At 38.6% G+C, this 21,929-nt stretch overlaps 1 protein-coding gene across 1 annotated transcript in view; it reads right to left on the reverse strand.

The window, feature by feature from the left end:
- Positions 1–21,929, reverse strand: part of SVEP1 (sushi, von Willebrand factor type A, EGF and pentraxin domain containing 1) — a 192,768-nt gene that overhangs the window by 41,076 nt on the left and 129,763 nt on the right. Inside the window, exons 33-36 of the mRNA XM_032418406.1 lie at positions 20,214–20,390; positions 19,878–19,962; positions 19,058–19,249; positions 17,981–18,148 (exon numbers count right to left, since the gene is read on the reverse strand). Coding sequence (XP_032274297.1) covers positions 17,981–18,148; positions 19,058–19,249; positions 19,878–19,962; positions 20,214–20,390 — 622 coding nt within the window. The remainder of the gene's footprint in view (positions 1–17,980; positions 18,149–19,057; positions 19,250–19,877; positions 19,963–20,213; positions 20,391–21,929) is intronic.

Below are 21,929 nucleotides of genomic sequence, written 5' to 3' on the forward strand. Positions count from 1 at the left end.
ATAACAGGCTTTTCGAACACACAGCAAAAGACAGAGACTTAGACAAAATGCCAAGATGGAGGAATTCATCCCAAATGAAGCAACAAGATAAGGTCATGGTCAGAGATCTAACTGAAACAAATATAAGTAATATGCCTGATGGAGAATTTAAAGCAACAATCATAAGGATACTTACTGGGCTAGAGAGAAGAATGGAAGACTTTAGGGAGGCCCTTAATACAGAGATAAAAGAGTTAAAAAAAAACCAGTCAAATGAAAAATGCAATAACAGATTGGAAACAGACTGGATGTAATGAACACAAGGCTGGAAGAAGCAGAGGTACAAATTAGTGAAATAGAAGATAAAATTATGGAAAATAAGGAAGCAGAACAAAAGAGAGGAAGAATTATGGATCATGAGAATAGACTTAGAGAACTCAGGGACTCCATCAAATGTAATTACATTCATGTCATAGGAGTCCCAGAAGAAGAAGAGAGAGAAAAGAGGGCAGAAAATTTATTTGAGGAAATAATAGCCAAAAACTTCCCTAATCTGGAGAAGGAAACAGACATCCGGATCCAGGAGGCACAGAGAATGCCCATCAAAATCAACAAAAGTAGGCCAACATCAAGATACATTGTAATTAAATTTGCAAAATATATGATAAAGAAAAAATCCTAAAGCAGCAAGACAAAAGAAGTCCCTAAATTACAAGGAAAGACCCATAAGGCTATCTGCAGATCTCTCAACAGAAAGTTGGCAAGCCAGAAGAGAGTGGCATGATATTCAGTGTGCTAAATGAGAAAAATCTATAGCCAAGAATACTCTACCCAATGATAGCAAGACTATCATTCAGAATAGAAGGAAAGATAAAGAGTTTCCAAGACAAACAAAAACTAAAGGAGTTCATGACCACTAAACCACCCATGCGAGAAATATTAAAGGGGACTCTTTGAGTGGAAAGGAAAGACCAAAAGTGACAAAGACAAAAAGGAACAGAGAAAATCTCCAGAAACAATGACAAGTAATAAAATGGCACTAAATACAAATCTATCAATAATTACTCTGAATGTAAATGGATTAAATGCTCCAATCAAAAGACACAGAGTGTCAGAATGGATAAGAAAACAAGACCCATCTATATGCTGCCTATAAGAGACTCATTTTAGACCTAAAGACACCTGCAACTTGAAAGTGAGGGGATGAAGAAACATTTATCATTTATCATGCAAATGGACATCAAAAGAAAGACAGAGTAGCTATACTGTATCAGACAAACTATATTTTGAACCAAAGACTGTAACAAGAGATTAAGGGCACTATATCATTATAAAGGGGACTATCCAGTAAGAAGATCTAACAATTGTAAACATCTATGCCCCCAACATGGGAACACCTAAATACATAAAACAGTTAATGACAAACATAAAGGAGCTAACTGATAAATAATACAATAATAGTTGGGGGTTTTAATGCTCCACTTACATCAATGGATAGAAATTCTAAATAGAAAATCAACAACAATGGCTTTGGATGGCACACTGGAACAAATGGTTTTAACAGAACATTCCATCCCCAAAATACACATTCTTTTCAAGTGTACATGTAACATTCTCCAGAACAGATCACATATTAAGCCACGAAACAAGCCTCAACAAATTCAAAAAGACTGAAGTCATACCATGCATCTTTTCTGACCACAACACTATGAAACTAGATGTCAATCATAAGAAAAAATCTAGAAAAACCATAAATACATGGAAGTCAAATAACATGCTACTAAACAATGAATGGGTCAACCAGGAACTAAAAGAAGAAATAAAAAATACAGGGAAGAGCCGAGACGCCCTTCAACAGACGAATGGATAGAGATGTGGTCCATATATATGATGGAACATTACTTGGACATCAGAAAGGATGAATACCCAACTTTTGCATCAAGATGGATGGAACTGGAGGAGATTATGCTAAGTGAAATAAGTCAAGCAGAGAAAGTCAATTATCATATGGTTTCACTTATTTGTGGAACATAAGGAATGGCATGGAGGACATTAGAAGAAGGAAGGGAAAAATGAAGGGGGGGAATCAGAGGGGGAGACTAACCATGAGAGACTATGGACTCCGAGAAATAAACTGAGGGTTTTAGAGGGGAGGGGAGTGGGGGGATGGGTTAGCCCAGTGATGGGTCTTAAGGAGGGCAGTACTGCATGGAGCCCTGGGTGTTATACACAAACAATGAATCATGGAACACTACATCAAAAACTAATGGTGTACTGTATGGTGACAAAACATAATAAAAAAATACAGGGAAACAAATGAAAATGAAAACACATCAGTTCAAAACTGTTGGATGCAGCAAAAGTGGTGGTCCTAAGAGGGAAGTTTATAGCAAGTACAGGCGTACCTCAAGAAGCAAGAAAAATCTCAAATAAACAACCTAACCTTACACCTAAAGGGTGTAAGGAAAAAGAACAACAACAACAAAAACCTAAAACCAGCAGAAGGAAGGGAATAATAAAGAATAGAGCAGAACTAAATGATACAGAAACTAAAAAAGACAATAGAACAGATCAATGAAACCATAAGCTGGTTCTTTGAAAAAATCAATAAAGTTGATAAACCCCTAGCCAGACTTATCAAAAAGAAATGACAAAGGACTCAAATAAATAAAATCACAAATAAGAGAAGAGAAATAACAACCAATACCACAGAAATACAAACAATTATAAGAGAATACTATGAAAAACTATATGCCAACAAATTAGACAACCTGGAAGAAACGGTAAATTCCTAGAAACATATAAATTACCAAAACTGAAACAGGAAGAAATAGAAAACTTGAACAATCAGCCAAGAAGTTGAATCAATAATCCAAAAACTCCCAACAAACAAAAGTCCAAGACCAGATCTCTTCACAGATGAACTCTACCAGACATTTAAAGACGAGTTAATACATATTCTTCTCTATTCCAAAAAATAGGAAAGGAAGGAAAACTTCCAAATTCATTCTATGAATCCAGCATTACCTTGATGCCAAAATCAGATAAAGACTCCACTAAAAAAGAGAACTACAGGCCAATATCCCTGATGAACATGGCTGCAAAAATTCTCAATAAAATCCTAGCAAATTGAATCCAACAGTACATTAAAGAATCATTCACCACAATCAAGTGGGATTTATTCCTGGGCTGCAAGGGTGGTTCAATATTCACAAATCAATCAATGTGATACAGCACTTTTATAAAAGAAAGGATAAGACCTTTCAATAGATAACAGAAAAAGCATTTGACAAAGTGCAACATCCACTCATGATAAAAACCCTTAACAAAGTAGGGTTAGAGGGAACATACCTCACATAATAAAGGCCACATATGAAAGACCCCACAGCTAATATCATCCTTAATGGGAAAAAAAGGAGAGCTTTTCCTCTACAGTCAGGAACAAAACAGGGATGTCCACTCTCTCCACTATTATTGAACATAGTACTGGAAGTCCTAGCCACAGCAATCAGACAACACAAAGAAATAAAAGGCATCCAAATTGGTAAGGAAGAAGTCAGACTTCACTATTCGCAGATGACATGATACTCTATATAGAAAACCCAAAAGACTCCACCAAAAAAATTGCTAGAACTGATACACAAATTCAGTAAAGTTGCAGGATACAAAATCAATGTACAGAAATCTGTTGTGTTTCTATACACCATTAATGAAGCAGCAGAAAGAGAAATCAAGAAATCAATCCCATTTACAAGTGCACCAAAAACCATAAGCTACCTAGGAATAAACCTAACCAAAGAGGTAAAAGATCTATACTCTGAAAACTATAGAACACTTATGAAAGAAATAGAAGAGGATACAAAGAAATGGAAAAACATTCCATGCTCATGGATTGGACGAACAAATATTGTTAAAATGTCCATATTACCCAAAGCAATCTACAGATTTAATGCAATCTCTATCAAAATACCACCAGCATTCTTCACAGAGCTAGAACAAACAATCCTAAAATTTTTATGGAACCACAAAAGACCCCAAGCAGCCAAAGCAAACTTGAAATAGAAAAGCAAAGCTGGAGGCATCACAATTCCAGACTTCAAGTTATATTACAAAGCTGTAGTCATGAAAACAGTATGGTACTGGCACAAAAATAGACACATAGATCAATGGAACAGAATAGAAATCCAGAAATAAACCCACAATTATACGGTCAATTAATCTTTCATAAAGCAGGAAAGAATACACAATGGAAAAAAGACAGTCTCTTCAACAAAGGGTGTTGGGAAAACTGGAGAGCAACATGCAAAAGAATGAAACTGGACCACTTCTTAAACCATACACAAAAATACATTCAAAATGGATTAAAGACCTAAATGTGAGACCTGAAACCATAAAATTCCTAGAAGAAAACATAGGCAGTAGTCTTTTTGACATCAGCCATAGCAACATTTTTCTAGGTAGGTCCATTAGGGCAAGAGAAACAAAAGCAAAAATAAACTATTGGGACTACATCAAAATAAAAAAGCTTCTGCATAGTGAAGGAAACATCAACAAAACTAAAAGGCAACCTATGGACTGGGAGAAGATATTTGCAAATGACATATCTGATAAAGGGTTAGTATCCAAAATATATAAAGAATTTATGTAACTCAACACCCAAAAAACAAATAATCCAGCAAAAAATGGGCAGAAGACGTGAATAGACATTTTTCCAAAGAAGACATACAGATGGCCAAGAGAAACATGAAAAGATGTTCAACATCACTCATCATCAGGGAAATACAAATCAAAACTACAAGAGATATCACCTCACACCTGTCAGAATAGCTAAAATAAAAAACACAAGAAACAACAAGTATTGGCGAGTATGTGGAGAGTAAGGAACCCTCTTGCACTGTTGGTGGAAAGGCAAACTAGTGCAGTCACTCTGGAATATAGTATGGAGGTTCCTCAAAAAGTTAAAAATAGAACTACCATATGATCCAGCAATTGTACCACTGTGTATTTACCCAACAATAGCCAAATTATTGAAAGAGCCCAAATGTCCACCAACTGATGAATGGATAAAGAAGATGTGGTGTATACATATACAGTGGAATATTACTCAGCCATAAAAAGAATGAATTCTTGCAATTTGCAATGACATGGATGGAGCTAGAGTACTATGCTAAACGAAATAAGTCAGAGAAAGACAAATACCATATGACTTCACTCATATGTGGAATTTAAGAAACAAAACAAATGAACATAGGGGAGAAAAAAAAAGAGAGGAGAACCAAGAAACAGACCCTTAACTATAGAGAACAAACCGATGGTTACCAGAGGGGAGGTGGGCGGGGGGGATGGGTTAAATATGTGATGGGGATTAAGGAGTGCACTTGTGATGAGCACCAGGTGTTGTATGTAAGTGTTAAATCATTAAATTCTACACCTGAAACTAAATTTACACTGTATGTTAACTAACTGGAATTTAAATAAAAACTTGGAAAGAAAAGAAAATATTTACTGCTCGAATACTGAGCTTACTGATCAAATGACCTTCATTTAAGATATAGAAATACATCTTGATATTAATATAATGCTTGTTTAGAAAGGGAAGTGGATTTAAAATTTTTGCTATTTAAGGACCTCTAAAAATTGTTGCACATTTCTTTAAAAATAAAAATGACTTGGTTTAAATTTAAAACATCATCTGTCTATAGATGGTTTTAGTTGGTTGATTTTATCACTAGTCTTTGAAACAAAAGGGCTAATGAACCATATGTAGCCCACACATAACTCATGCACTTACTTGTATTCAGTGAAATTTAAAGCAATGATTGTAATTTTAGTCTCCAGGGCTTCCTAAACTCTTACCCAACCAAGTGTTAGCATTTCGAGCTGTGTTCTGCAAGTATGAATCAATTTTGCTTAATAACTCTCAGTCTTTCTTTATGCATTTAACAGATATTTTCCCACAGAGGGTGACAGATTGATGACTTGCAAAAATCGTAAATTATTCTCAAGTGCTCTCTCAATGAAGGAGAACAAAATATTACAGTATGTAGTATTAGAATAATTACATGTGAGTCATTCTTAACTTGATTCTCGCTTTCTCACTGAAGAGAAAGATGACAGAATTTTAAAGGAATGTCTAACACCTGAGTCGTCTGTCATTTTGATACTAATGAAGGATAAGGGGACCAAAATAATTAGGCACCTAATTTAATCCTGTTTAGACATATTAATTTTTTCATTTTACAGATGAGTGAATGGTGGTTCCACAGGCTAAGAGACCTGTCTGGAGTCACACAGTTGCAAGCAGCCGAGTTAAAAAACTGAATTTGATTTACAAGATTCCAACACTTACCCTTTTCCATGACATTGCTGTTGCCTTCCCTTTCTCTTTTTTAAAATGAGGCAGATCATAATTTGCAGATGTCCTGTGGAAACTGCATTGCAGTGTCACCTAGTACAAATTATTTGACCCACCTTTCAGCAAAGATTCTTAAGTCATTAGTTAGCAAACATTTCTCCTAAGGTCCCTTTTAGCTTTATAAGGAATCTGCTATGATAGAGAGGTTGGAGTTTGTCCCCCTCACTGGCCAGATTCATGAAAGATCAAGGAGAAAATGGTAGAGCATCAGCAGAGACTTAATGCATTCACCCTACCTAGGGCCATTTATCCTGCTATGGACAGAAGTCATCTTGAAATACTCACAGACGTCCCTCACAACTATGTGCAGTCTCTAATTAGGGTCTGCTGCAATTCATTGTTATGGATAAGCTCTGCTCTTCCTATTAGAATTCAAACTTAGTAAGTTTTTAGATGGCTTCTGTCTAGGAGGATATAGGAAGGTATATAAAGACAATATGCTAAAGGCATAATTTATTATTAAAAAATCCATTATCCAGGTCTGAGTGCCCAGATTCTACTGTTCCTGTGTAGAATGTGCTCTGAGTAGAAGTTCCATTTATAGAGACTCCTGATGTTTTATATTTTTATAGCATAATTTACATCCTCTGCACACTTTGAACCATGCATCATTATTTTCGTGGGCCCCTTGATGCTGCTAGTGTATTTCATTGGTGGAAGTTCACAAACAACACCTGAGACATCCCTGATTTATTAGGATCCATTGTACCATCTATAAAATGCTCCCTTTATTTCATGGGCCCAGCTACTCTGAGGTAGAAGCATCTGCCTCCAGAACATTCCTTCTTCTTCAAAGCCTCTTAAGGATACAAAAATTGTGTCTAATAATTTGGCAGCACTTTGTTAGGTCTCTGACCCCTGATCTTAAAGAAAATCTCCACCAACTACTCTTCCCTAATGAAAAATCATAGCAAAGTTCTTCTGTAAAGTAATGGAAGATTACCACTAAATACATATATTATGAATAAATGAATTTAAAGAATGAGTTTTCATCACTACCCATAATTTCTTAGAACCTAACCTAAGATCTTGACTTTTCTTTATGACTCCTAATCAACATTTAGTCCTTCATTACATAATTCTCAAGGACCATGCTATGGGCTAGAGCCACTTCCTTGGTGCACAATGCAATGCTCATGCATTTGCTTGTTTACACATCTGTGTCCATCCCGCCCTCCTTACCCCACCCACTGCCTGGTGCATTATAGGCCCTTTCACACCTACAGTAGTTGCTTAAAGGAGAAATGATTAATTCTACCTCAAGAATGGAAAGGGGAGGAAAGGCTTCCCTGTGGAAATGGCTTTTGAGAGGAGTCATGAGAGAAGAGTAGAAAAGGAATCACTCAAGACTGAGAAGTAACATGAACAAAGAGCTTGGAGTGTGATACGGCTGGGGCATTCTGGGAACTTACAAATAGTTAGGAATGGCATCTGACCCCTGAAATCGTGATCACTAGGATCTTGTGTGTTTTGACAGGTCGTGATCGTTGATGGGTAGAGACATGGGAGGCACAGGTGAACTGGAAATGGTTCCTGACAGGTTCTTTTACAAGGACTCTCGTAAGATTTTAGCAGACAAAATGTTGCTAGGATAGAAAGATATTTAAGCGGTTTATTAACTGGATGACCCAAAGAGTACTGATTTATAGAAGTAGCCTCGTTGGGAGTTTCATATCTTGTGAATGCCATAAAACTGTCCTTAGTTCCTACGTCCATCAGTTTATAAGCAACACGTAACTGTAGGGTGGGGAACTGTTTATGGTCCAGCTCAATGTTTCTAATCTTCCAGGATAATATTCAACAAAGATAAGATGGAACGTGCTGCATATACACAGTGAAGACAAACTGCACAGATGGAAAACCTGGCTTAGTGACAGCCAATATGAAAGACTTTGGAGTTCCACTGAAATTAAGTTGAATGAGTCAATGGCGGCATCCTGAAAGGGTGACTGCATTTCTAGAAACTCATTTATTTAGAAAGAGAAGAAGAGAAATAAAATAAATTGTTACCTCTGTACGTGTGTATATGTCAGCCCCAAGACGTGGCATTTTTATCTCTGCCACATTCTAACTTGCATGTATCATTGTGCATTCAGCTTTGGGTACCACAACGGAAAATGGACGACAGACCTATTGGAATAGGCTCAGAATGATTCTGAGAGGAACACACTCGGAATCATGTTCATTTATGAGAAAGAAGTGCAGACTGGAGGCTGAGCTGGCTGAAATGCCTGTCTCCCTGCGCCAGCATGAGCGATCACTTCTCAGTCAGGAGATGTGTGAAGGGCTGGGATCTTTCACTGAAGCCTCCCACTTAGCTCTACTGATCTATCTGTAGGAGAACCTCAGGACCAAGCTATGAACACTTGAATGGGCTGGCATTTCGCTGGTGCAGAGAAATGTACACGGAGTGGTTTCAAGACGTGGAACCAAAGCCAGTACTTTAGATAAAATGCTCAGTAAAGATAGGGATTGAGGTTTATTAAAAATAACTATCTTCCAAAATACAAAAGTTAGTCTTTGAAGATGCTAAAGAGGTATATGTATTCCAAATCACAAAAAGTAAGGAATTGTTAGCTATTGCCTAGATTGAACTATGACTGGTCTCTGATCCAACTGCTGCATTATTTCCTTACGTGAGAAGACTGAAGGTGTGTTACAATTTCTGCGGAACATATTTCACCTGCTTATTTGCTTAAAAGAATCATTTGGGGCACCTGGGTGACGCAGTCGGTTAAGTGTCCGACTCTTGATTTTGGCTCAGGTCATGATCTCAGGGATGTGAAATCGAGCCCTGAGCTGAGCTGGGTTCCACACTGGGCGCAGAGCCTGCTTGAGATTCTCTCCCTCTCCCTCTGCCCCTCCCTGCTTACACACACACTCTCTCTCTCAAAAAAAAATCATTTCAAAAAATGATAAAGTTTTATACAGATGATGACATACATCCATCCTATAAATGCTGGCTACCAAAGCAGGAAAACTGGTATTGGCACAAATCTAAAATGCTGGAATATTTAATTTTATTCTGTGACATTCTGCATTCTCATTCAAGAGACACTGGGAACGCTATTGCAGTCAATTATTTAAAATCAGGCCATACATATTATAAGACAAATTGTCCTACTCCATAATTCCAAGGAAAAATGGTCCATCAATATTATAATGATGCCACAGAAGGACATATTTCAGGATGAATTTGCTGTAATTCATTAGCATATTTCTGGAATAATATTGAAAAATTCTTTGAGAATGGGCAGAGTAATCTTCAGATACAATTTTCAGTGATTTGATTCACACATTGAGTGGAAGCCAACTAATGAGCATGTGGGAAGCTTTATGAAAGAGCTCCCCAGTGGATTATTAGCTCTTCTCTTTTTAAAGAACCGTCTAAGAGCCTTAAAAGAGCAGCATACTAGATATGTAAAGAGCTGCAATTTAATAAGAGCAATGGAAAGTAGAAATCTGCATCAGCAGTTAATTCTGTTTTCAACTAAAAATGATCAAAAATTTTATCTTAGTGCATTCAGTAATTGCATTTAAAAATTTACATTTAAGAAGAATCAAAGGGGAACATTCTATGAGGATTTTAGGATTTCAATGACTCTTCCTTTCCCCTGAGCTTCTCACCAAGAGAGGAGACACCTAAGGATGAAAAGGAAAATGGGAAACAAGTTATCATTTTATTTATTTGGGCAAACAGCTGCAAACTTCCAGCCTAGTGTTTTGATAAAAGGTAAACGTGGAAGGTCAATCTTAGGACAAGAGGCAGAAATGTACTTCTTGCTTCTTTCCTTCCCTGGCATTCATCTTACTACTCCTGTCTCCTAAAGTATTCGCTCTTCCATCCTAAAGTTGAGAGTGGTTCTTTCCTCCTTATTTCAAGGGAAGGTCTGTGCAAAGCAGAACACCAATATGAGAAGAAATAACATGAGGACCAAAGCAAGAATGTGTGTATGTGCACTCAAGAAGCAGGCGGGGGGGTGGGGGGGGAGCGCCTGGGTGGCTCAGTCGTTAAGTGTCTGCCTTCGGCTCAGGTCATGATCCCAGGGTCCTGGGATCGAGCCCCGCATCGGGCTCCCTGCTCGGCGGGAAGCCTGCTTCTCCCTCTCCCACTCCCTCTGCTTGTGTTCCTGCTCATGCTCTCTCTCTCTGTCCAATAAATAAATAAAATATTAAAAAAAAAAAAGAAGCAGGCGGGGGTGGCTCAGACAGTGTGCAGGGCAGTGGGAGTTGAGACAGCTGGAGAGGAAATAGGCTCTAACCCTCCTATCAAGCCAACAGCATCTCAGGAAGCTGAAGGAGACAGCAGGCCTATTGCACAAACAGGCCCATTGCACAAAAGCCATGACTTGGACACAGTGACACCATCCTGGAATAGAACAGATACAGTGCATGTTGACCTACGCCAATCAATTCCTTGTGGGGGAAGAAATAGAAAAGGAGTGAAGGAAGAAAACTTCTAGTTCTGGCTATACCATAGTCTGAAAACCTTCCCTACATCATACTTGATGAAATATAACAGAAGTTATTTTAGATGCACATGCCAGAAATAAGGAGGAAATTAACAACAGAGAAGTAAGCCTGTGGCTGAATGCTGTGACTGCCATCAGATTGGACAGGGAAGGGAAGGAGAGATGATAGGAAATGTAACCCCGGAGTTGAAAGAGAGTAATAGCTGAGTCTCTGGCATAAACCTTTGTCCTAGAAGGACATTCACTGAAAGGATATTAAGTAGAAAAATTCCACCCAGAGGCCCAGTGACAGGACAAGTGAGATCTCTGTATTTGTCAGGGCTCTAGGTGGGAAAATCAGTCCCTGCTAAGGCAGCAATCCCTACATCTCATCTCATGTGGATCTGAGGTTAGAATTTATGCCATTTACTTTGTATGGAAAGCCTTCAAACTTATTAATTAATGTAAAATTGGTTTCTTAGTTGGTGATATTCCATGGGTTCCTGGTAGAAAAAATAATTCACACACTTAAACCATAAGGGACTATCACAGATAAAACAAGTCCTGCTTACTATAAGGACACAATCTGAAATTACAAAACATACACAAGCATGTTTTCCATCATGAATGAGTCAGCAGGCAGAACAAACAGCAAGATCAGAGCACCAATAAATTGAGGTAGCAGAAAAGTGATCTAAAATCTAAAAAACTATATGAGATAAGTATGTTGACATAATTAAAGAAAAAAGACTCAAAATCCTATTTAAAAAGAAGAGACTATTTTAAAAGAAATATTTGAAAAACAAATATATAAATTCTAGAAGCAAAAATATAGAAAGTAAAGAGTAAAAAAAATTAATGGATACATTTAAAAGCAGATTACAGATAGTAGAAAAAACACTGTAAACTACAAGATATGTGAAAAAATACCTAAATGCAGCCCAAGTTTATAAAGTGCTGGAAAATGTGACAGGTTAATAAATATGGAGACAGAAAGAAAAGGTCCAATATATATCTCATAAGACTTAAAGAATTACAGAAAAGAGAAAGTGAAGAGGAGGGAATATTTGAAGTGAAAATAGCTGAGACTATGCTAAGATTAGTAAAAGACATGAATTCTCAGATGTAAGAAGTACAATGAGTCCTGAATAAGATGAATGACAATAAATACACGTTTAGTTATATCATAAGGAAATACCAGAACAACAAAGACAAATTAAAAATAAAAACCAAAGGGAAAAGATACTACTTATAGAGGAACAACAATTCAATCAGAGTTTCTCAATCTCAGCACTATTTGGGACCAGACAATTCTGTGTTGTGGGGGGCTGTTTTGTGCATTGTAGGCTGTTTAGCAGCAACCCTGGACTCTATGCACTAGAGCTAGGAGCACCCTCCCCTCAACTGTGACAACCAAAAATGTCTCCAGACATTGCCTAATGTCCTTGCTGGGCAACACTGCCCCTCGTTAAGAACCACTAACAGACTGATGATGGAATCCTCAGTAGCAACATTAGAAGCCAAAAGGCAATGGAATAATATTTTTAAAAATGTCTATGGGGGGCGCCTGGGTGGCTCAGATGGTTAAGCGTCTGCCTTTGGTTCGGGTCATGATCCCAGAGTCCTGGGATCGAGTTCCGCATCGGGCTCCCTGCTCAGCAGGGAGCCTGTTTCTCCCTCTGCCTCTCTCTCTGACTCTCATGAATAAATAAATAAAAATCTTTAAAAAAAATGTCTATGGAAGAAAACTATTAATGTAGACTTGTCTACTCTAAACTCTAATTCAAGAGCAAAGGTAAAATACTATTATTTTCAGAAAAAGATTATAGAATATGCTGATACTTACTGAAAAAAATATGTAATGGATATACTTCAGGAAGTAGAAATATTAAACCCAAAAGAACGGAATGGGGTGCAAAACACAGTGGTGACGAAGAGTTTAATAAACACTGCCTTCTGCCTTCGTGAGTAAATCTAAATAAACACAGACTATATTAAAAAATGACTAATTTGAAAAGTCATAAAATAAGAGGGAAGTAAAATACAGACAGTGATAAAACATTTAAGATGAGAGAAGGGATGGAAATTTGTGCTTTCCAAGATCTTTGAGTCATTCAGGAGAAAGGCAAAGATACTCAGTATGACCTCGGGGTAGGGATGACTTCTTAAATTTGACACACACACACAAAACAAAATAAAAAGGAAATAACTGATAAATATCAAGCACTATCTCGTACAGTTTAAAATATGCATATTTCATAACTCAACAACTTCAACTTTTGGCATCTGGGCCAGAGATAGTCATACTCCTATGTACCAAGAGACACATGCAGGGATATTTACTTCAGAACTGTTACATTAGCAAATAAAGGAGAAACAAATTAACCTTCTGCCAGTAAGGAAATGAGTAACTTACAGATACCTCATTCTTCCAAGGGAATACCATACAGCTGTTAAAATAAATTCATTGATTTACATGTATCAATAGAGAAAAATGTAAAAAAACATGGTAAGTATAAAAAAAAAATCAAACTTCAAAAGGACAGAGTACAAAGCGACATATATAGAAATTAAAACACATAAATCAATAGAATGTTTATGGGGACATACATATGGAATAAGGACAAAAATGCCCATTTGATATTTTGGGGAGAATGGAAAAGTGATGAGAATGGCTTTTTGTTATATTTATAATATTATATTTCTTTCATAAAAAAAGAGCCACAATAACTATGGCAAAAACTTAACATGTACTTTTCTTTCAAGAATGGATGCCTAGGAGGGGCGCCTGGGTGGCGCAGTCAGTTAAGCATCTGACTCTTGGTTTCAGCTCAGGTCGTGATCTCAGGGTCGTGGGATCCGGCACGGAGTTGGGCTCAGTGCTCAGCACGGAGTCTACTTGAGAGCTTCTCCCTCTCCCTGCCCCTCCTGCTTGTGCTCTCTCTGTCTCTCTCTAAAATAAATAAATCTTTAAAAAAAAAAATGCATACCCAGGTAACTTTAAGTAGATATTGATAATTACTATTTGTGTTTTTCTGTCTATTTCAAATGTTTCATTAGCCATTTGGCCAGCAAAAAGAGGAGTACGAAGGCTTTCTTACTTCCTTCCTGGCCATCCTCATAGCATCCCACGGTGGAGCAGGGGTATGCCAAGGGGCATCAGTGTTCTTCCTCTCACCAAAAGTTTCACTTCCAGAAAAAAAATGTAACTCTCCCTTAATAGCTTATTTTTTTTCCTTTTAGAACAAAATGTAGGTGGTAGTGATTTGTGACTGTAGATACTTTCTATTTAAACTTAACTATTTAAGACCGTTTCCCCTACATTATTAAAATGCCATCACTGTAGATAGCAATAATGATGACAGAGAAAATAATAAAGCCATGTTATACCTAGTTCTTAATGGATATATAAAGCACTTTCATAAAACTGTTCTCATACCCTTCAATACATACATGATTTAGGTGGATAGATTTGGTTTCCAAGTTTTCGATGAGATAAAAGCTCTCAGACAGAGTTTCTGCTTGCCTAGACCAGAAGGAATATGCAAGATACTATGGTCCGATCCCTTCAAGTTTTAACTATAAAGTTGGAATACTACTTATTCTGCCAAACTCCACCATCATAGAAGGGAGCACACAAGATAATGTGCATGAAAGCCCTGGGGGAATGGAAAACCCTCTACAAATGTATGGATTTGTTGTAATTTTAATTAGTGCCTTTAGTGCTTCTTTTAATAAAGCCCTTTCCTATAACATATAGACTTAATATTAGGCAGACTCAGAATTCTCATGATATAATTTAGATGAACGATTTGTAAAGAGAAGAAAAATGTAAATTTATATGTATAGCATGACCTTTAATATTAAAAAAACATATGTAAAGACAAAATTCTGAGAAGAACTATAGTAAAATACCACCACTTATCTTTGGATAATTTTTTAAAATATATTTTTCTTTCTTTCTTTTTTTAAAAAATTATTTATTTATTTTTAAAGATTTTATTTATTTATTTGACACAGAGAGAGAGAGAGAGAGAACACAAGTAGGGGGAGCAGCAGAGGGAGAGGGAGAAGCAGGCTCCTGGCCAAGCAGGAAGCCCGATTTGGGGCTTGATCCCAGGACCCTGAGATCATGACCTGAGCCGAAGGCAGACGCCCAACGACTGAGCCACCCAGGCGCCCCATCTTTTTTTTTTTTAAGATTTTATTTATTTATTTATTTGAGAGAGAGTGTGAGCAAGCACGAGCTAGAGCGGGGGCAGAGGGAGAAGCAGACTCACTTCAGAGCAGGGGGCCTGACCCGGGGCTCAATCCCAGGACCCTGGGATCATGACTTGAGCGGAAAGAAGCCACTTAACTGACTGAGCGACCCAGGCACCCCTAAAATATAATTTTCATTTTCTAGCTTTATATGGTGATAATTCATTACTTGTTTTTGCCAAGATCTAGCTATTATTTGGAACGTTTGTATTTTATAAGATTTCACAAACACTGAGATGACTAATCTCAAATAGTCCTGTGTAGTTCGTTAGGGAGCAGTTTTTGTTTTTTATTTATTTTTTTAAAAGATTTTATTTATTTATTTATTTGACACAGAGAGAGAGGGAGGGAGAGAGAGAGAGTGAGAGAGCACAGCAGGGGGAGCAGCAGAGGGAGAGGGAGAATCAGGCTCCCCGCTGAGCAGAGAGCCCGAAGCAGTTTTTAAATGAGTTAATTTATAGGGGAGAGATAGATATGGGGCCAAAGAAAGCTAACTCTTGCACTGACATTTTATTTATTTATTTAATTTTAATTCTAGTAGAGTTAACATACAGTGTTATATCAGTTTCAGGTGTGTAATACAGTGATTCAATTCTCTACATTACTCATCAAGTGCTCCTCAAGGTAAGTATACTTTTAATCCCCTTTACCTATTTCACTCATCCCCCCATTTTAATATCAAAGATTTCTTTTTCACTTAAGAAGGTGTTAAGATTTGGGATTTCCCCAAATCAAAACCTCAATGAGGTATCACCTCCCACCAGTCAAAATGGCTAAAATTAACAAGTCAGGAAATGACAGATGTTCGCGGGGATGCGGAGAAAGGGGAACCCTCCTACACTGTTGGTGGGAATGCAAACTGGTGCAGCCACTCTGAAAAATAGTATGGAGGTTCCTCAAAAAGTTGAAAATAGAGCTACCCTACGATCCAGCAATTGCACTACTGGGTATTTACCCCAAAGATACAAATGTAGGGATCCGAAGGGGTACGTGCACCCCGATGTTTATAGCAGCAATGTCCACAATAGCCAAACTGTGGAAAGGGCCAAGATGTCCATCGACAGATGAATGGATAAAGAAGATGTGGTATCTTCTTTATGGAATATTATGCAGCCATCAAAAGGAATGAGCTCTTGCCATTTGCAATGACGTGGATGGAACTGGAGGGTGTTATGCTGAGCGAAGTAAGTCAATCAGAGAAAGACATGTATCATATGACCTCACTGATATGAGGAATTCTTAATCTCAGGAAACAAACTGAGGGTTGCTGGAGTGAGGGGTGGGGTAGGAGGGATGGGGTGACTGGGTGATAGACATTGGGGAGGGTATGTGCTATGGTGAGTGCCGTGAATTGTGCAAGACTGTTGAATCACAGACCTGTACCTCTGAAACAAATAATACAATATATGTTAAAAAAAAAAAAAAAGGAAGAAGAAGAAGAAGATAGCAGGAGGGGAAGAATGAAGGGGGGAAATCAGAGGGGGAGATGAACCATGAGAGACGATGGACTCAGAAAAACAAACTGAGGGTTCTAGAGGGGAGGGGGGTGGGAGGATGGGTTAGCCTGGTGATGGGTATTAAGGAGGGCACGTTCTGCATGGAGCACTGGGTGTTATCCACAAACAATGAATCATGGAACACTACACCAAAAACTAATGATGTAATGTATGGTGATTAACATAACAATACAAAATTAAAAAAAAAAGATTTGGGATTTCCATCAGCTATTCATCTAAGTGTTTGACTCTCAGGAACTGTTTGCAAAAAAAAATATATATATATATATTGTCACCACCTGCTGGCAGTCCTGTACTACCGGGGCTGTCCTCTCTCCAGGTGGAATGAACTTCAACTTCTATGATAGAAGAGAAACTGCCATCTCATTTGTGTTTCAGTCATAATAACGGCAAAGTTGGTTGAATTAATTTTTTCCCCCTGGCTAGGCCAGGCTTTATACTAGGCATTTTATTTTTCACAGTATCCGTAAGTATGAACCTTTAATGAAATTGTTTTTATGTAGGACACTCGAAGCACAGAGAGGTGATACAATTTTCCCAAAGCCACACAGTGAAGGACAGAGCTGAGCTACAAATCCAGAAAGTGGCAACTCTCTGCTGGTGCTGCTTCCAACTGTGTGAAAAATACCTCTGGTCAATCTGGAGCTTCGTGAAAGCACTATTATTCATGGTGAAAATATTTATTAAAGGAGCATGGGGGGTGGTGGGGAAGCAATGAAATAAATTCAAGTCAGATGTCCTGGGATTCACTTACCCCTCACTTCCTTATCACCTCCCTGAGATGCTAAGCAGACACCACCCCAGGGGGAGCCTCCCCTTTCTCTGTACCTCACAGGGCTTTTGTGAGGAGCCAATGAGACAGTGAGTGTGAAAGCCCTTTGTAATCTGCTTCCTTGTTTTTCAAATTTTACCTCTGAATGAACTGAGATCATTAAAAATAGAAAGACCTGAGCTTTATGATCTTTTTTCCCCTGCAGACATGTCACCTTTAGGTTGTGACTCAAAGTCTTGCCTTCAGGTTTGCAGAAGATAAATACACGAATGCCTATTTAACCGACCGAGCCACCCAGGCGCCCCCACAAATGGCTATTTAAATGTGCTTTTTGCATCTTTCAGTGAAGTAGAAAGCTATTTTCCACTGCATTGCCCAACGTCCATTATTCGAGGCTTAATTTGAGAAGTTACTCTAATTCCAGAAAAACGCTGTTGCCACAGGAGAAAACAAGAGCATAAAGCTCTCTCTGGCCTTGGCGGCCAGGAAACGTAATTTAGTGTTCGATGGAGCCCATCTCCACGGCGGGGGCCGTGTCCACTCCCTCGAGGCTCCCAAAGCTTCTTTCCCTCACACGGTTACTCACCCTTCTTTGCAGGTGTAAGTGACAGTGTTCCCAAAAGTGAAGTTCCTCCCGATGATGACAGCATCTTTGATGGCCGGTGGCTCCTCACAGACCACAAGATGGCAGGTAGGTGGCGCTCTGTCCCAGCTGCCTGAGGCCGAGCATCCAAGGACAGAAGGGCCCTGTAAGCTGGGAAAGAATGGCCATTATTCACTGCTCTGGAGACGATTGTGAGCCGGCTCCAGAGCGCTTCTGTCAGCGAATGGGCTAAAACAACATCACAACGGCTACAAAATAAAATGTGCTCCCTGGTGCTGGAGTAGGGCACTCATCACCTGGATGAGAAGGGGTTAATAGCCTGGTTGGGATCCAGCGAAAATGGAGACAGACACCCAGGAAGTCATGGTAACTGAGGTCCAAGGGCACAGTCCTTGTCCCGAGCCTGGGCAGGTGCCCTGCGTTGCTCGTGACTCTGACCTCTGGTCTTCCTTTGATTTCGCAAACCTCGCATCCCAATGGCGTGCCTTAGCCACCTTTGTTTGCCTACCTGAATCTGCCTGTCTGTATCACTCAACTCTCTATTCACTGGATCTGTTTCACTTCAGATCCTGCTGACCAAGTTTCTGACTGCAGCGTCTCCCTTCTGTCCCTCTGTTGGAACACACACGCATACACCCCCACGCACAGCACTGATCAAATCAACCTCTTACAGTATTAAGAACCTGGGCGCTCACCCTGACATGCTTTTGTAACATCCCTTACGATTTTCAGTATAAGCGTGGTAAGTTATGTACTAAAAAAAAAAAAAAAAATCCAGATATTGTGTTATGCTTCCCAAACACTTTTTGCTTTCATGTTTAATGACTGAATGTTTACAGTGACTCAACTAGAGCCCTCAGAGTCAAAGTTAGGTGGAATATTTCCCTAGGCATTCCCAGCACTATAAGCTAGTCTTCACGAAGCAGCAAATTTGAGAGTATCTTTTACATTTAGAAACTTGTATCTAAAGTCAGCTAGTTATATACAAATGAAACCTACTGAGTAAATAATGAGTAACAGGGTATTTTAGGAAGCTTGGCTGGTGTCTATGGACTTTACCTGTATCCACTCTCACATGAATATGATGCAGTAGAAAGGTAGGTAAGCCCACTCAAAATATATTTCCCATTATTTATGCTTTCAGGGCTAGAACACTTGACCAGTTCACACATAGGAAGAGAATGACTCCAAGAACCGCTAGCAAGACAGGATGATTCTTTATCACCATTCAGTGTATATCCTTTATTACACCTAAAGAGGATAAAGGGAGATTACTGAATATAATTTCCTTTATTTTGCATAATTTTATCAGTGCCAAAACCTTTAAAAATATTGAGAATTTACACTTTACAATTTATTGGAAGAGTTCTTTTTTTTTCCTACTGAAATAATGCTTTGAAATTATTGTTTTCCAAGGCTGAACACTGTACATCTCCCCCATAGGACCTTGCTGAGTGGTAAGTAGAAAAATTAAGAGTTTGGCTTGCCCCCAGTTTATGTCATGGATTAGTAGCTGCAAACAGAAAATTCCTAGTTTGAGAATGGTCTGGTTTAGTATGAGTGCCTGAGCCAAACCTCCAGCTTATAATCAAGAACATTCCTTAGCTTGCAGGGCCTTCCTCCATGGCACCCATTCTCAGCGCACCTCAACGATGCTGGTGACAATAAGTTACTTGTCAAGAGTTTTAAGGATTCTAGACAGGACTGCCACCATTAGGTTACTGAACTTGGTTCCTTCGTACTACACATAATTCAATTAATTTCGTATTAATTAAAAAAAATCCTCTGGGATTCTTCTTCTCCCTTTCTTTCAGTTTTAGATCACAGCCAGCACATCATCAATAACTTCTACAATGTAGTTTTAATCTTACACACTTACCTATATGTTATTTTACTGCCATAGGTAAATGCTGATCCATCAATGCCACCATTTTCTGGGATAGCAGGTGCACCACAGTAAACAGCTAGAAGGTGGAAAAAACAAAGGAAGTATTGCTTTTTTGGCCGGCGTGTAAAAAAATCTCTAAAAGCTCAAGGGCAGCTCTAACTGGCTCTGCTCTAAGGGCAGAACATTTATTCATTTATTTTAGAGAGAGCCTAATAGTTGGGTTTTAAATACAAAGAATATTGATACAACCTAACACATGACACATCTATCCCTTAAATTTCTAGTATTGCCAAACACCATGAATCTGGGGGAATTTACGAAACATACGTTTGCAATATGGTAACAGATGACTCCATTCTCCAGACTCCAAACACGTGATTGTGGTTACTCCCAACAGCTGGTATCCTTCCTCACACGAGAAAGTGACTTGGGCGCCCAGTGTATAAACCTCACCAGAAGAGTGGCCATTTTCTGGATTTCCTGGAGCCTTACATTTTATAGGTTCTTGAAAAAGAGAAAAAGTTTTTGTGGGACAATGAGTGGTGTTTGCACAACCATGCAGGGTCTCACAGCAAAAGAATTTCACTATAGTTAAAGTACCAGTTAAATCTTGGGGGAAAAAAGCTCTTGAAGGGAGACATGGGAAGGCCTGGGATACACTGGACATTAGACCAGAACACACATTTAACAGGCATTTAAACTACAGTATTTTGAAACACAGTGACTAACAAAAATATACAAAATTTACCTGGCTGAAAGGGAGCTGTTTATTGGGAAGTAGTGGTACCAGGGCATTTATTAGGAGAACTTGAGCCGCTCCTACCTCCCCCAACTTCATGCCTACTTTTTAAAAACAATTGGCTTTCTATCAAATTGATGTAAAGGCTGTACCTTAGGCAGATTTGAGAAAAATTCCCAGCCTCCCTTTCCAAACAGACTATGGATCAGAAATCCCTCCTATGTGCAAATTTGGGGTTGGTCACCACTTCTAGGAAGAGAAATAAGTTAAAGGGATATTTAGGACTAGACTTGGATATGAGTAAATGTAATACTTGAATCATCAAAAAGGGACGATATATTGATTCAATCTTTCTGAAGGTCATTCTGGCCATATAAATCAAGGACTTTATTTGTATTTTTTAAATTATTTATTTTTTTTGAGGGGGTGGGGAGGGGCAGAGGGAGAGAGAGAATCTTAAGCAGGTTCCACACCCAGCGCGGAGCCTGATGCTGGGCTCAGTCTCACGACCCTGAGATCATGACCTGAGCCAAAATCAAGAGCCAGACGCTTAACATACTGAGCCACCCAGGCACCCCAGAAGTCAAGGACTTTATTTTTTTTTTAAAAAAAAGATTTATTCATTTATTTTAGAGAGAGAGAGCACACACGAGTTGGGGGAGGTGCAGAAGGAGATAGAGAGAGAGAGAATCTCCAGCACACTCCGTGCTGAGTGTGGAGTCTGATGCGGGGCTTGACACTGCAACCCTAAGATCATGACTTGAGCTGAAATCAAGAGTTGGATGCTTAATTGACTGTGTCACCCAGGTGCCCCATAAGTCAAGGACTTTAAATGAACCCTCTCAAAAAGTAAATGCCATCATAAGACTTGATTTTGAGAATTCCTCTTAACTTTCTATTTTCTGGGAGTTGGGCCGGTATTATCAAAGTTATCACAAAATCTAGAGATGTGATACGGGAAGAGGTCAGTTTTTTTTCAATAACATAATTCTGTGTGGCTGAGGCAGAGGAAACATACGGACGGTGAAGTATCTATCTTCTTTGCTGTGATTGAGGCCACAGAGGCCAGTGATTATATTTCTAAATCCGCTCTGTTATTCTTGTACTATAGAGATGTTGCTCCAACATTCTGGTGATACAGCTCTCAGTTTTATTTTTCAGAGATTGGGAAGTTGGGAGAGGCACAATGCTAATTTAAAGCTCCTTTAGTTATATGTCTTTTTAAAAGATGGTTTTTATCTTCTCCACCTGTCCTTTGAACTTGAAAATATTATTGTATTTTTAAATAACATACATTTGAAATA

The sequence above is a fragment of the Phoca vitulina genome, unplaced genomic scaffold, assembly GCF_004348235.1.
Source record: "Phoca vitulina isolate PV1807 unplaced genomic scaffold, GSC_HSeal_1.0 scaffold21, whole genome shotgun sequence".
Classification (NCBI taxonomy): domain Eukaryota; kingdom Metazoa; phylum Chordata; class Mammalia; order Carnivora; family Phocidae; genus Phoca; species Phoca vitulina.